Consider the following 15,620-nt stretch of genomic DNA (forward strand, 5'->3'; position numbering starts at 1 on the left):
TTTTCCCCACACTGTTAACTCCGAACCCTTTGGGAAAGGTGAAACAAACAGCTGTTCTGGCTACGATATGATCAGAATCTCCTCCTACAAAGCCAACTGCAAGCATGGGGAGATTGAGAATCTATTAGGAGTACACTGGGCTGGCAGCACTGTGAATTTAAGGTGATAAAATTAAGAGGCCATTTGACAGCGGTTACAGACCTCTTCAGCAACTGACCTCCCCACAGTTGTGATTTTTTTACATAAAATGCTACAGGCTATGAACAATCAAAGCAGGAAACTAGCACCTTTTCTGCCCTCTGTAATTCCGTCATTCTCTGTGACAACCGGTGGTAAGCTGCCTCCTCAGTGAAGCTTGGCTGTATAGTCAAGGTATGACGCAACAAACAGTGTGCCAAGAATACAAACTCCACGGTCCAAACGTGAAGACCCTATTGCAATCATGGGCTGTCTCAACACAAACATACATAAATCTGTTTACTCTTTACACATCTGGTTTGCTCAGAAGTTGTTTTATGTGCTGTAAGAACACTTTCATATGGATACAGACCTCATAAAGAAGTCAGGCTTCATCCAGCAGAATCTTATATTTAATAAAGTGCCATTTTTCATACATACCTACAGATGCTGGCATTTCCCCCCACTGTAAAACAGTCTCCTTTGTGAAATGCCCGTATATATCAATGTAGATGCCTTCATCTTCATAGGCGAGTAAGAGCTCCATTCCGCTGGTATTCGGGAGGATGATAATGGCATGTGGGCGAATAGTCCCCTGGATCTAGAATCATATTTTACTAAGGTTTATATCAGAATATGGACAGCAATTTTAAAGACTACATTGATCTAACTCACTTGGCAGAGCAATAAAGAGAACTGGCTCATGGAAAGTGAAAGAAACGCCTGTTTGCAGAAAGGCTGTATAGTTTGCTAGGTAGCCCCTGAAACAGGCTTTCTCCCCTCCTCCCCCCTTTGAATATGACAGTAGGTTCGCAAACAAATCAATGTTCAATATTTCACTTAATATTTACCACTATTAATTGCTTTCAAGAAGCCATGGAGCCACTGAGACACAATAATATTTACTTTCTCACTCACAAAACACTTGCATTATATAAACAGAAGAAAGGTGAAATAAATTTGAATTCACAATTATTTCAGAAGATGGAGGAAGGACAAAAGCTTCCACATTCCAGGAAATCAGTGCTTTCACTTTCCATGATATTTCCCTGTCCCCACTCACAAGCTAAAACCTGTAAATTTAACAATATTTACGGCAAGTTGAAAAGTTACCTGGACCTTTCAAATAAAAGCCACTCTCTGTCCTTCCCTTCCCACATCCTTCACTAAAAATATTCCCCATTTAAATGCTGTTCAGCGTACATTTTCTGCACACCACAGGAACAGTGCATTTCACTCACACAAATTATTTTAACAGCTGTTCAATGCACTAGAATCTCTCCCAGAAGCCAACATGTCCCAAGTGATAAAGTCTAAGTACACAACCATGAAGGTAGGGTTTTATAAAAGCGTTTTTGAAAGAAAAAAAAAGGACAGCCTTAAAAAAAAACAGTAACAAAGCATTTCCTTGTTTAAAGCGCTACTCAAAACAGGGTGTTAAATAGTAAATGAAACCACTACAATTAATATTTTTATAGAAGCGTATGACTGGAGTTGCTACACCATTTTCACAAGCCAGCGACACACAGATCTTTTTTTTTTTTTTTTCAAGCACATACATTTATGCACACCGTAAAGGCACAATGAACAGTAAAAGAAGCACTGAAGCTGTACTTGCCAAACTGAATACACCCAGGCCAACCACTTGACTCCGTGCCTCCGCAACAACTATCCGTAACACTAGAACGGGTATCCAGAGTCGCAGAGCAATTTTAATGCGTTGCCTTGGTACTCGCATGAGCGATCGAAGCAGGTAAGAGATGAAGAAAGAGGTGGGGAACCAGGAAAAGAAGCTACCAGAAAGCAAGAGTATCTAAAGTCAGCCTGTTAAAGTCTGGTCTGTTGCCACCACAAAGCTCCTTGAGAGAATTATCCAATTCTAGCAGATGCTCTTTAAGATAATAAAATACTGAAACCGACAGAGCCACCGTAGCAGCAGATCTATTCCAGGTCTAAGACCCTAAAGGGAAAATATATTTTTAGCCCATGCTAACTTTTGGTTGAAGAGCACACACCCAAATGGAGTCAGTCTTAAAGGTGCCCCACATATTCAGGACAGTCACCTGGGAAATCTCTCACATCAGGTACATAATTATATTTCCAGCCCGTTGGAAAACTAAAGCCTCTACAAAGGTTCACTTTTTTCTTTGCCTTTCTCATCTTGGGCAATTATGCTAATGATCTTTTTGAGAGGTCATTATTCACCTTGCTTAGCAACCAGCTTCCAGGGATGGTACACAGGCACCACGCTTAGATTTATACGCTGATGTGAATTTTTTCATAGTTGCATGGTTAACAAAGCTACTCATTGTCAGATTAAATAAACCCTCTAAAAAACCCAAATATTAAGTCCCTTAAGAAAAACCCAACAGAGAAAACCAGCACAAGCTGTAGCAGGTGATTCAACAGTTTGTTCTGAGCAGCTAGAAAAGTTACTTTAATTAAGAGAAGTTTGTAAGCAGCCATCCTCAAACATTGCGTCCATCAGAAACACAGGTCTGACAATTTGAAGGCTGCCGCTTGTCAGGGTGGCAGAGTGATCAAGTGGCTTGCACGGGAGGTGTGGGTTTGAAAACGTGGGGCTGAGCGTGGGGAAAAAGAAGTTAAAAAATAAAAGGGTTCAAGGCACAGGCTGCAACAGGCAGACCTGGGACGAGATTTCTTTGGACCTCCTGAGCGTAACTTTGGGAGACATTGCCTTGGGACAGGAGGCGGCCGTGGTACCCGGATGAGCTGACCCTCTGCCCCTGTGGAGCTCTGTTGACTTTAGGGAGGTTTTCAAGTGTGCACAGAGGTTTCCTTGCCAGGAGCCTCCCATCAGAGTGGAGCACGGGAACCTGCTAGTTTTCTGGACCTAAGCCCCCAGGTTTCTCTGGCATTTGGGACTCACAGCTTTGAAAAGAACTGTCTAGAACAGCTAAAAAATAAGCAGACAAACAAAAAGATTAAAACCATAGCACATAGACTTCCTGTCGGAGAGCCCCATGCCAGTCATTCACTTCTGCAGGGGAATTACTTTGCTGTTACCGGAGTTTAAGCAGGAACTTAGTGATCACCATCACCTCAATGAACAGATGCACAATGCAATAGGTACACATCAACCTGAAATCAACATCTTCATGCCAACTTCTTGACAATCTAATGAGAAAATCCTGAGGAAAATGTAAAAATTCCTTTGAATTTAAGGACTGATTTCACAGGCATCTGAATGTTAAAAAGATCAGCAAATTCATTTAGACTGCAAGTTGGGTTTCTGCAAAGTCATGACTGAAAGGAACTCACATTTTGCACACAGATCCTGGATCTATAATCACGTGAAACAAATGCAACTTTACTCCATGGTGAAGAAATTAGGATTATTTATGGGTGCACATGTATACCTGGCTCCTCTAGCTCCAGGTACTTATTGGTGCAAGATCTGCTTGCAGCAGATCAAGATTAAAATATATTGCAAGAATCTTGGTAATCCAAGCCAAATTTCAGTGATAATCTTGTTAGTAAGATTGAAAAGCACAGTGGCAGATTGTAAAAGTCACCTAAATTCATGTAGATATTATTGTGTCTTTGATTGCTTAAGTAGTCCTAAATTTCCAGAATCATCATCAGTTAAAAATAGTACTGTCCATACAACAGGCTTTCTGACATTAAAACATTAAAATTGATATTCTAAACATGATAAAAGCCTTTTAACAGAACTTCAGTGTTACAAAAGTATGTGAAAAGTGGTTTTCTATTAGCTGGCACACAATAATTATGTTTTGAAATACAGCACAACTCTTAACCTGATCATCAACATTATACAGCCCAAAGAACGGAGGCATTGACATAATTTTTTGGAGTGTCTTACGTGCGTTGGAAGGTACAGGTCATACACAGATCCAGAATCCACATCAATAGCGTGAAAGCCGACTACTGAGCCATATATGACTTTTAATCTTTGTCCATTTTCAACGGTCAGGTCAACTGACAGTGGTTTGTGATGGAGTGAGGTAAAGGACTGGAAGAAAAGAAATACAGTATATAGCACAATAAAGCTGTTGGCTTACAGATCTACATATATGATCTTAAGAATTTTCAAAACTCAAAAGTTAGAGAGCTATTTTTGTTGAATAGTGTGTTACATTTAAGGAGCTAAGTATCCGCCACCCACTGGGCTGCAAGGAGAGCTGGACAATTCACTTGTGTTTTGAAAAAACTCCAGATTCTAGAAGCAGACTGGGCAAAAATTAGGCTGAGTACCGTTCATGTTCAGTTGTCTCCTCTTTTGAGGGAAATTAGCATCAACTTTGTGAACTCAAATGTTCACAAGCTACAAATGTTGTTCCGCAAATGTTGGCTCAGCACTGAAACAAGATATTCACATCTAGTAGAATCAGGACTGTGACAGTTTTATGCCTGCCAGCTCCAATCTATGTCAAATGAGCTACACTTTCTTTAAAAGAATACTCATTTTATCTTTAACTAGAAATAAACATTATACAAAGCAACAAAAACCAAAAGCAAATCATGGATGAGAGGCAGCGAGAGACAGCGATCCATCTGAACCAAAGCGAAGTTTCACTTACCTTAAAAGCCATGAATTTGTGATAAGGCTTTGGAGCCCAAGCATAAACCTCCACTGAGTTTTTCAAAGCAATTACAAGGAATTTGATTCTCTCATATTTTACTGTAATACAAGAAGAACAATTCCTTAGGTACCAAACAGACACTTAAGTCAAAGACCATCTCATCACATTAAATAATTTCAACGGACTAGTTGTAGAGGTAGATGTTATCTAGCAAGGGAGACTAATGGATTCTGGACATCAGTGTTTGGTACCACCATTGACAATACCTTGACTGAAACCCTATAGTTCATTTATTCTCAGTAAAGCCAGATGACTGTTAACAACATTTATATATTGCTTTTCAGATATCTATTAAAAATATATATATATATCTTACTAGTCAGGAAAAAGGTCTTGACCCTGCAGCTAAGCCAGCCTGCTTTAAGTGTGAACACACAGCAATGTTGCTGGTTGTGAATAAGTGCTTTTGGAGGAATGGTGGTTGTCAGCTGAACAACTCAGTTACGCTCTGCAGGATGAATTTTCATTTCACTGTTCCTGTGTGGGGTTAAACCCCCAGGTGCTAGTGTGGGTAAAGGAATCCCGTGTTTCTGAGATGAGTAAGCATTTCAAAGACAAGCAATTTGTCTAAGTTGATAAGGTCCTGCTGGGCCCATCAAGAATAGATGAAGAATCAAGCACTGAAAATTCAGGCTTCTTTGCATGTTGTGTTTTCACTCTGCCAGAGACAAGCATGTGCTTTGGAAACAGAAGGCTATGGTATTGCATCCCAATGCATTCACCCTTCATTTTATATTCAGCGTCTGCTTGGCAGGGATTTTTAAAAGATGCAGGAGTTACACTGCTGAAGCAAGGTTTCTTTTCTGTGGGAGGAGGGCTTGATCGGCCCTTGCTGCTTACAAACGGAGCAGTTTGCACTGACCAAACATATAGCAGAGGCTTTAAGAGCGGATAGGGACGGGCACTTGTCGGGAAAATCTCACACAGTGAGAGAAAATAAAAAAAAACAACCCCAAACTCCACCAAAATGCAGAACAGCACATCCGTTTCCTCTTCTGCCTGGACAAATGGCTGTAAAATCAAAGGTCAAGATACAAGATTCACCAAGAGAAAAAAAAACCAGCAGCTGTTTTGTCAAAGACATAAGAGTGGATTGTCATATGTAAACACAGAAGCTCCTACCAAATGTTTGCCTAATTTTAGGATAATTATTTTTAAAAAAGAAACACCACCACACCAAACCCAAAGATGAGCAACTGAAGTGGAATATGTGGGTGCTTAGCTATAAACACAAAGAAAGTAACAACCCACATCTGTTTCACATTCTTTCTGGGATTTAACCCTTGCCACATTTAAAACCATGAGATAAAACAGCAAAAATAATGCAAGGTATTTATGAGCGCCAGCCGCCTCCTGCTCTCCTCTGTATCATTCCTCTATTTGACTTTGAAAAAAGTGCCACTTTCATGTTGCATCTTTCACCACAGCAAAACTTGTGCTATACATCACACCCCCTCACGCAGTTAAATGACAGAAACTATCACAATACTGATGCTCATCTTCAAGAATGAACTGCCTGAAAGCCAAATAAAAGCAAGATGGTTTATCAACTGCTATGGTAGCATTTCCAGTGTCTAAGTTTAAACAAAGTTATATTTACGTCTTTTACGATCTAGAGACAGGGAGGAGCTGCAGCACATCCAATCTGATCCAGCTATGGACGACATCCTACAAATATTATTTACTAGCACTCCACTAGTCCAGTTTCTCAGCAGTTACTCAGGGCCAGGAGAGGAGCTGAAGAGCGTGGAGATGGAAAACATCAGTCTAATTAAAACCTTATGTAACTACAGAGCTTTAAATCACTGACTGAGCAACACAGCAAGGCTGGCACTCCCTTCTTCCAGCCATCACAGGCAATACCCATAACATCACGTGGTAACTGCTGCAAGAAGAGATGCTACCTGCAATGACAGGGAGCAAAGCATCTGCCATGTAAAACAAGGAGGTTTGAAAGAACTCTGAGATATTCAAGCTTAATACAGTCCTGAAACAGAGCTGAAGAAAAATGCTGGTGTCACGAGATGCAAAAGGATGATTAAGCAGCTCTTCAAGGAATAAACAAAAGTCCTTACCGACTTTGTAGTGTACACAGCCTTCCAGGTCACCCACAGACACCCAGCCTTGCCGCTTCTCCACTTCTGGATCATTGCGCAAAATTTTATTTCTCAGCCATGATAAGTAATATACCCTCAACTTATTCTTCTTCCCTAGGATTTGGGGGGGGGGGGGAAGAAAAAAAGACATCACTCCAACTCACTGAAATACAAACTCTCCCACACTTCCAAAAAGCCAGAGTTTTGCGACCTTGAGTACAGCGGGTCTTTGGGCCTCATCAAGGTGAGAGAAGAGTTCAGCAGCACAAAAGAAAAGCCCTGTGTGATGGTGACACGCAGGAGGGAACTGGAACATGGGCAATTCTACGGCATTTGGCACACTCGCACTTACCTTCTGTCTCAAGCTTCCTGCAAGATTTTCACACCCAATGAAAATTCTTCCCTAAGGCCAAAGAACAGGTCTCTATAGACGCATGTATTATCAGAAATAATCACACTATCTGGCATTTACTCTTTGATGCGAAGGCAGGAACACAGGTATGGCCTACAATGGCCATTTTGAATAAGTGGCTCATTTAGTGCTAGTTAACTGCTAATCTTCATTACAAGTAGCTATTCTCTTTTGAATGCCTTTCCAGGTGAAAATTACTTTGTCATCTTTCACCTCAGTCCTTCTGTTGCTTTAGTTCGTAAGTACATATGGCCAACAACAGTCTGGGATCACAGGTTAGTCTAAAAGAGGAGGACTGTGTCACGTAAGAAACTGGACCTGGCAATAAGGGACAAACAGCTCTCACCATCACCTACCATGGCGAGCTACCACAAGGAGCTGCTGTTACTTGCTGGACCTACATCTTTCCCCTTGTTATGTACTAAGCATCCTTTGAGGTCACTCATCCATGGGGAATCGGGCCTCAGCACCTTGCAGGGCAGAGTCCAAACGTTTGCTGACAAACGTCAGCAGAGGTTGAAAACGCTACTCCATTTAATGTTACTGATGCTTTCACAGTATAGATTACTCTCATGTTACTGCTCGTGCATCTTGTTGAACACAGAATGGGGTTATTTAATGATATTTTAATAGAATTGCACTTAGGTAGTGGCTCACCCATCACAGGAACAAGCGAACAGACTGACAAACTGTAATATTTTAAGGATATGAAACACTTCATACTTCCTGCAAACCATTTTACACATTAACCAGGTAATGAAATATCCCAAAGCCTCTCTGAAATGAGAATGTAAATGTTTAAAAATTCAAGAGAGTTTTCCTATTAACAAGAATAACTGTCCTGTGATTTTCTTTAAGAGGAAATTCCTCAACCTAGTTTATAACCTAATTCTTTTTAATTGCTTCCAACCCCAATGCAGGTCAGATACTTTTAGACACTGAACTAACCTGATATAGTAATTAGCACATTGAGTCCTTCCAGAACATCCATTTGCTGGAATCGTCTCCTTGTAATCAGCGAATAAACTCTTCCTTGCCCACTTCTGTCCAGCAGCCACAACCCATTCTCTGTTCCCACCAGTAAATTTACTCCTGTTGATACACGGGGAAAAAATACTGCATAAATCACCAGAGATTCAGAAGCTGCTGAGTGTTCATTGTTTTGAGAACTGATTCTTACTTAGTCTCACCTAATGGTACCTGATAATATCTCTGTTGCTCTGTGGATGACCTCCCAGAAAAATGAATACAAAAAAAAGGACCTCACCATTACAGTTTTTACCCAGCAGAACACTTACACACCCACGTAACTTGAAGGATGAGCAGTTCTGCTGAAGTCAATGTTGATTTAAACAAAAAGGAAAATGTTTTGCAAACCTGAACTTGGAAAGTGTCTGTGAGCACTGCAAAAGTCCCAGTCCAGCACCACTCCACTGGCAACACAGGAGGTCCAACTAAATCATCTAAGGGTCTCTACTAAATTAAAAAAAAAAAAAATCCCTCTTTCCCCAAATACAGCTCAAATCACAGCAAGGCCAAACTTGTGGGAAGAAGGGCTTCTGTTACGAGGAAGTGGAGTGTTTGTTTGAAAATAGTCTGCGTTTTGCAAGAATGCATTCAAATGCTGAAGTAAAGGAGTGAATCCATCTGAAATCCAACTACTCCCAGGGAAGCGAAGGCTCCAGTGCATTGCTGACATCAGAGGATGTCAAAAACTGTGTTCAGCTGGCATGACAGCTACGCTTCCTAATCAGCAGGTTCTAAAGAAATGACATGAGGTATCCTGCTGTAACAAGCAACCTCCTCTACCGGCAATGCTCTGACGAGTACCTGGTGCTCTTCAGCCTCAACGCACATTTAATTACAGACCTTGCCACACAGCTCTGTTCTTAATTTAAAATCTTGGACTCCTCCAAACATACATTAAACAAAAATCTGTGAAGCTGTAAACTGGAAATCTACATTTCCTTTGGATAACGTTTAATATACTTCATTTTCCATTCCAGACTCAAAAAGTGAGGAGGAGTAAAAGGCTGGGTGAGTCCCACAGAATCCATCTATTCTGAAGTAGAAAGACTGTTACAACTCAAAAGATTAGCTAGAGTGAGACTGGGACATGGTCTACAGTCCTTGAAGACTGGCCTGACTACACTCACCTTTGTTTTACACCATGTGAAGCTGACCCTGTAAAAAGGGTGATCTAGCGAGGTTCTGAGTTAGCACTGACAGGAGCACCTAAGGAAGCCAAGCTTTTGGAAAGACTGATGTCTGACCCGCTTCAGATTGTTGGAATACCTAACACTCGTGACTACAAAAGGCTTCAGGTTTGGATTATTTCCACTGGGTCAGGGCTTAGTGCGGTCACCTGTACTCGTATGCAGCTAAGACAAGAGTAAGCATCGGGAGCTGCGTAAGTTACTAAAACATTTGCAACTTTTGGCTCTTCCAACGAGCAGTTTCAACGTGGTGCCAGATCAAAACGTTTTCTCATTCTGATGCACAAAATCCTTTGCAACCCTAAGTCGTCTGTTTGCCATCTTCCACCAGGAAGCGTCACGCGAGTGGCACAGGTATCTGCTCAGTGATCCACTCCAGGACATTCTGACAGGAGAGCTGCGATACAAGTGTGAAACCTGCCTGGCATATACTGCCAGCCTCTCCTGCTGCTGCCTTCCCTCCATACACATGCCCAAGTACTTCTGAGCTTACCCCACAAAGCAGCGCAAAGGACCTCCGAGTTGAATTTCTTCTTGTATTTACGGATTTCTGGACTGTCACTCTGTGGGCGGATATTCGTTGGGTTGACGTTGACAACGGAGCCCTTCCTTGCATTTTCTCTCCTGACAGGCTCAGGTTTTGCACTAGGTGCTAGAATGAAAGACACGTGCAATCATGAAAAATGTGAGTGTTTGGCTACATCTCACATTTGACCTGTTTATGGCAGAATGAAAGAAACCCAGAGGGGTGTGAAAACACCTCAGGAACATTACATAGCCAGAGAAAAAAAATGTACATCTGGAAAATTTCTCAGGCATTCCTGAGTAAGCACTGTGGTAACACAGCAGCAGGGTAGAGCAAGCCACATCTGGAAGAAGGGCAGAAGCAGTACAATGGAAATTCACAGCAACGTGGAGTTTCAGTTTCTGGAGATGTTACTGACGGTTTCCATTTTCAAGCAACAGGCTCTCCCTGCTCCCCCAAAAAAGAAGAAACCAGGAGTGGCATTTTATGAGAAGGGTAAAGCATACTCACGAGAACTACAGGAAGGTCCTACTGGACTGGTGGGAGGGGTGATTGGCAGAAGTCTAGGATCTATGAATGAAGTAAATGATGTTGTAGATGACGTACTGCTCTTTGAAGGTGTGCTTTCAGTGCTTGGGGTCTACAATGAAAAAACAAGAGCTGCTTCAGGGAGACGATGCTAGGGGAGCAGACAGCACAGAGCAACGCAGTGCCTCTGAGAAAGAAGTGTGCATGTGGCATAGTTAGACATGACGAACAGTCTCAAAGCAGTACATACACGGTACAAACTCAGCGACAGAAGAGAAGGCCCGAGCAGGGGGCCATGTCGGGATGCTTAGCCAGGCACTGCACTGAAATAACCAATCCCCAGAGGAAGAGCATGCCCATCACGCCCTGCTGTCCCATCTGGGGCATTGCTCAAATCTCTTTGCAGCCAGAGGGATGCTGTTGCCTCAAGCAAAGCAGTTTAGGAGGTGACCCCTGTCAGAGCTGTTATCTGCCTCCAGTGGCACACTTCTCCCCAGGAGACCCCTAGGCTCACAGTGTTGGGGTCCCTTTGGGGCTGCTGTGACACGCTGCCCCGGCCCCCGTGCACTCCCACCTGACACTTGGATGTCGGAAGGCCGGGGACAATGAGCAGAGGCCAACGAGAGTCCTGCATCGCTGACATGACGGATAAAGGAGCAGAGGGTACAAGACCTTCTAGCTTGTGTAAAAGGGGAGGAAAAAAAGGAAGGAAAGAAAAGGGAGCAGAGAGAGAGATGGGGGCAAACAAGTGGAGCAATATAATCTTTTGGGGAGCTCAAGATTTCTCTAGATAAAACTCAAAGAAAAGAAGGGATGTGGTGAAAAATCTCATCATAAAAAGAGGCAGGTAGATAAAAGTTAAAAGGCTCTCAATCTCAGGCTCCTAAGGGCTGGAGGAATATGATGGTACAATTCATTCAATCAGTAATTTATCTCTTACCTTATTCAGAGGTTTGTTCTGAGGTTCTTGGCTAGTCAGTGGCACTTTTGGCAGGTTCACAGAGGAGTCTGAGATTTGGCTTTGCTGGAGGAGATCTGGCAGGAGATAGTTCTGGTTGTTTATTCCCCAGAGGCCTTCTTGGGTGCTAGAAATTTGTTTCCCTAAAATCTGATCCTGTACGTGAGAACATACAGTTAAACTCCACATTTAGCGTTCTTCCAATGCACTACGCAACTCCTGTTAATTAGGACAATAAATAATGAGCATATGGGGAGGTGTACTCTGCATGATGCATCACGTAAAGACAAACGCTATGGAAATTTAAAATAAAAATTTAAATACAAAAAGTGTGTGGCAAACACCTGAGACCAACACTGGTTTCCACTCCTGAAGTGCTCCACAAATGTTCCTCATCAACAGTACCTCAACCACAGGTAAAGAAGCAACTTCATCCTCAGAGACACTTGAGACAGAATCAAATGACTTGTCCTGACATTACAGGTCTGACCTCTACCTACCACAGTCAGAAGCAGGTACTTCTTGGTTCTGGACCTGCATTTATTTCAAAGCCCCTTACCATTCATTTCATTGCTACTTTCCATTTACTAAATTAGAAAACCTTATTCTAGAATGATGACATTCAGTAGGATCCAGTATCAGCATTTCCAGTACAATGATGTTTGGTACTGCAGACCTCCTTACAGGATCCCACCAGCTTCAAGAAATACTTGTAAACTATGCAAGGGGTGAGGCGTGACACCAGCTCTCTCCCCAACAGCACAAAACACGGAGTCGGAGGTCGGTTTCTGGGATACATGGCTAGAAGCTTTGAGAGGAAAAAAAATGGGATGTCTAAGGCAAGTGGTGTCCCAGATGACGAGGGCACTGCAGAATGGTCTACCTCTGGCCGTGATCAGTCAGTGTACCTGAACACCATCGACACGGGAACGTAGAGGGTGACAGGAGCAAAGTGCTATGCTAGAAAATGCCTCCTGAATTACACAGAAGCAAAAAGCACCACCAAACTCAAGCAGCTTCTGGTGTGTTGGATTCAAGGCAAGTCTGTACATTGTGCTGACTTTGATAAACAACCTACTGAAATCAGATCAGCTTTTCTGAGCACTGGCCAAAATATGGAGAAAAAAAGAGTAGATAACTCTAAATAAAAGACATTTGCCTTTTAAAAGCCAAGTAATTGCCTAGAAATCCAAAACAAACCAAAACACACACGTCAGTATTTGAGATTAGGGAATCAAGCCCGTATAGGGCTTTTTTGTTCAGTTTTGAATCAGACTCAGTTGAACTGAACCAAACCCCCTTTTGAATCATTTGGGTAGTTCAGTACACCCTAACCACTTCAAACCAGTTCATGCTGCTGGGCCAGGGAAAGGGATGTTGGAATAAGTTGTGGTGACTCATGATGGCTGTGGTTGGTGAAACAGAGGTGGGAAGAATGGATACAATTCTCCGGGAGAAGGAGGGAGAAGACTGGAAGGCATCAGAGAGATTTGTGAGGAGAGGTGGCAGTCGTCTGTCTGTTCTCCCTCCTGCACTGCCCTCCCCAAACCCACCAGAAAATATGACCTCCACTCTTTTCCATCCTCTCTCATCCTCACTCTGAGCCTCAAAGACCCCATTCTTCTCCTTTTCCTCAAGCAGCCTAATTCCAACGCCAGGTTATCAAAGGGAAAGGGAAAGCACTGGGCTGGTTTTGCCACAGAAAAATACTGGGTTTGCCCCATTTATAATTCCCTGTCTGAAGCAGGGTCATTTCTCCTTGAGGGTGGTGGGAGGAAGGCAAAGAAGGACTCCCTCCCCAGTCAGGAAGGATGCCACTCTGGTCTGAAGCTTAGAAATCACACCAGAGGTAAGGAAAACTCCTTTTTCTTCCTAGCCCTGCCACAGCTCACGCTAGCAGCTCTGGGAAAAACACCAGTTTCACAGCAATTTATTTTCCCTATCTGTGAAATGAGAGTACACTCAGTAATATGTGAGAAGTGCTCTGATGCTGAGTGCAAGTCTTATTATTGCAATTTTTTTTTTGTTTTCAACCACAAAGAACATTGTTCTGCTTTGTCTGTCTTCGTCTTTTCTGCACTAATATTTATCACAGGGGAAAATCCACATGACTCGAAGTCTCTACTAGAAACTACAGCTGGGGAGTAACCACAACACGACATACGAGAAGACGTGTATTTTTGCTAAGCCAGTAGGGAAAGATGAAGTGGTTTTCCCCTCTTCTGGTAATATTTTAAATAGTAGGAGGTAGTTCTCTTTAAATTGGAATAAAAAAGGTCAAGATTTCTAAAAATAGCAACAATGCACACCAACAATAATCAACAGTATTGCTTTCTGCAACCTGCCCAGTGCCTTCAAGAAATATGTTGCCATCAGAAACTACTATCAGGTCAGTAACAAGGGCAAAGAAGCGCAATTTCATACCTAATTGTAAGCATTTTTATAGGAAGCACAAAACCTGAAACTACACAGTTTTTTCAAGGCTTATAGCTATAATTTGCAATGATAGAGCAGGACTTCAGAGTGAAAATGCTGCCAAGAAGAAATGGATACAGCGTTTATCATGCACATTAACGATCTGACGCCCCCCGCTGTACCCACCCCCTTACAAACGGCCAAATTACCTTCTGTTCTGCGACGGTGCTTTGGGGTTTCAGTTCAATTCCATCTGGTACTCTTGTCCTTGAGAAATCTGCCACTCTGCTGCTTAGCAGTTGCCTGGTAACAAACTTCAATTAATGAACAGAACTACTTCAGGGGGAAAAAAAAAAAAAGAGCCCAAAAAGCAAAAAGCAAACACCCCCACGTATACATGTTCAAAAGTGAGCATAATTAACATTCACTAGTTACACTTAAAGGTTCTTGTACAAAAGCAAGCTGATTAGTGTGTGGATGTGCCTGAACGGGCTTGAGCCTAAAGACCACTCACGCACGGCAGGAAGCTCGATGGAGAGCATCCCTTCATCTCCCTGCATTTCACCCATCATTTTTCAGACACTGCATAGCTCAGGCAAGCAAGAGCTGGTCCTTCAAACTGTCATTTCAGAAGCGTCTACTTCAAAACTTCTCCCGTCTTCCCTTGTACACTACACTCCAAGGTACAGTTGTGACCACCCTGCTCTCCAGAGAAAGAGCATCAGGTGCACGTGCAAGGGGGAGAGCCCCTGCTCCCCTACATGCTGGTATCGGGGACCTCTCTGCCAGTGCCTGCTGGGACATTTGTGGAACAACTTTTGTGGCTTGTTCCACTGGAATTTCATACTGTGAATCAGTCCCTGAAACATGGACATCCTCACCTTACATACAAAGAAACAAAGAAAACGTTGCCCAGTGCACATAGAGACAAGAGAATGTAGGAGCTGCTGGACTGGCTGGAGCCAAAAGCCCACCTAGCCCAGTATCCCATCTTCAACAGTGACCAAAAGCAGATACCTAAAGAAACAGTAAGAGCAAGGCAAGCATCTGTTGTGACACACCCCAGCATGCTATTGCTTCCTACACAACCAGCGGTATCTTTGCATTTTAAACTTTTTCACCCAAGTGGAACTGCCTCACACTTCTGTCAGCAAGGCTCTGGCCCCAATTCTGTGCATTTCCACCCCACGTTACTGATTTATTCCTGTAATTTATTTATATTCATTTATTTTTATTACTGTAAGCCTACTACGTTTCTGCCTCCTTTCCAGTAATTATAAAACCAACTGGATTCAGGATGCTGATGTGAAAAGCAACACCACAATGGCTGGGGCAGTGTAAAGGGTTGGTTTGATTTTTTTTTTTTAAAACATTGCCTACTGCAATAACAAATAAAGTTTGGTGAGAGAGCTACTGACTTAAGATGACTGTGAAGGAGCACAAGTTTTTGAGGTTTTTTTTGTTGTTTATTTTTTGGTTTTGAGTCATGTGTGTCTGTCCCCCCCTTCTATGGGAGGGATAAATATTTGCATACTAAACTTAGAAGGAATGGCAAGATATGGAATAGGAACAATGGTGAGCGTGAGGACCTGTTCTTACCAGGAAAGCAAGCAGCAGCTGATCTTAAATGATGTCAACCTCCCGCTTATTAGGGGGAGAAAGTC

At 42.5% G+C, this 15,620-nt stretch overlaps 1 protein-coding gene across 2 annotated transcripts in view; it reads right to left on the minus strand.

Annotated features, from left to right (window-relative positions):
• The window catches only part of NRK (Nik related kinase), a 104,712-nt gene that overhangs the window by 10,302 nt on the left and 78,790 nt on the right, over nucleotides 1-15,620 (minus strand). For both annotated transcript variants that reach the window (XM_064463216.1, XM_064463215.1), the window contains 9 exons: nucleotides 14,166-14,259; nucleotides 11,524-11,697; nucleotides 10,566-10,695; nucleotides 10,023-10,181; nucleotides 8,262-8,405; nucleotides 6,881-7,015; nucleotides 4,743-4,843; nucleotides 4,025-4,174; nucleotides 619-778 (listed from right to left, as the gene is read on the minus strand). In XM_064463216.1, coding sequence (XP_064319286.1) covers nucleotides 619-778; nucleotides 4,025-4,174; nucleotides 4,743-4,843; nucleotides 6,881-7,015; nucleotides 8,262-8,405; nucleotides 10,023-10,181; nucleotides 10,566-10,695; nucleotides 11,524-11,697; nucleotides 14,166-14,259 — 1,247 coding nt within the window. The remainder of the gene's footprint in view (nucleotides 1-618; nucleotides 779-4,024; nucleotides 4,175-4,742; nucleotides 4,844-6,880; nucleotides 7,016-8,261; nucleotides 8,406-10,022; nucleotides 10,182-10,565; nucleotides 10,696-11,523; nucleotides 11,698-14,165; nucleotides 14,260-15,620) is intronic.

This window comes from Phalacrocorax carbo, chromosome 11 (genome assembly GCF_963921805.1).
Source record: "Phalacrocorax carbo chromosome 11, bPhaCar2.1, whole genome shotgun sequence".
Classification (NCBI taxonomy): Eukaryota; Metazoa; Chordata; class Aves; order Suliformes; family Phalacrocoracidae; genus Phalacrocorax; species Phalacrocorax carbo.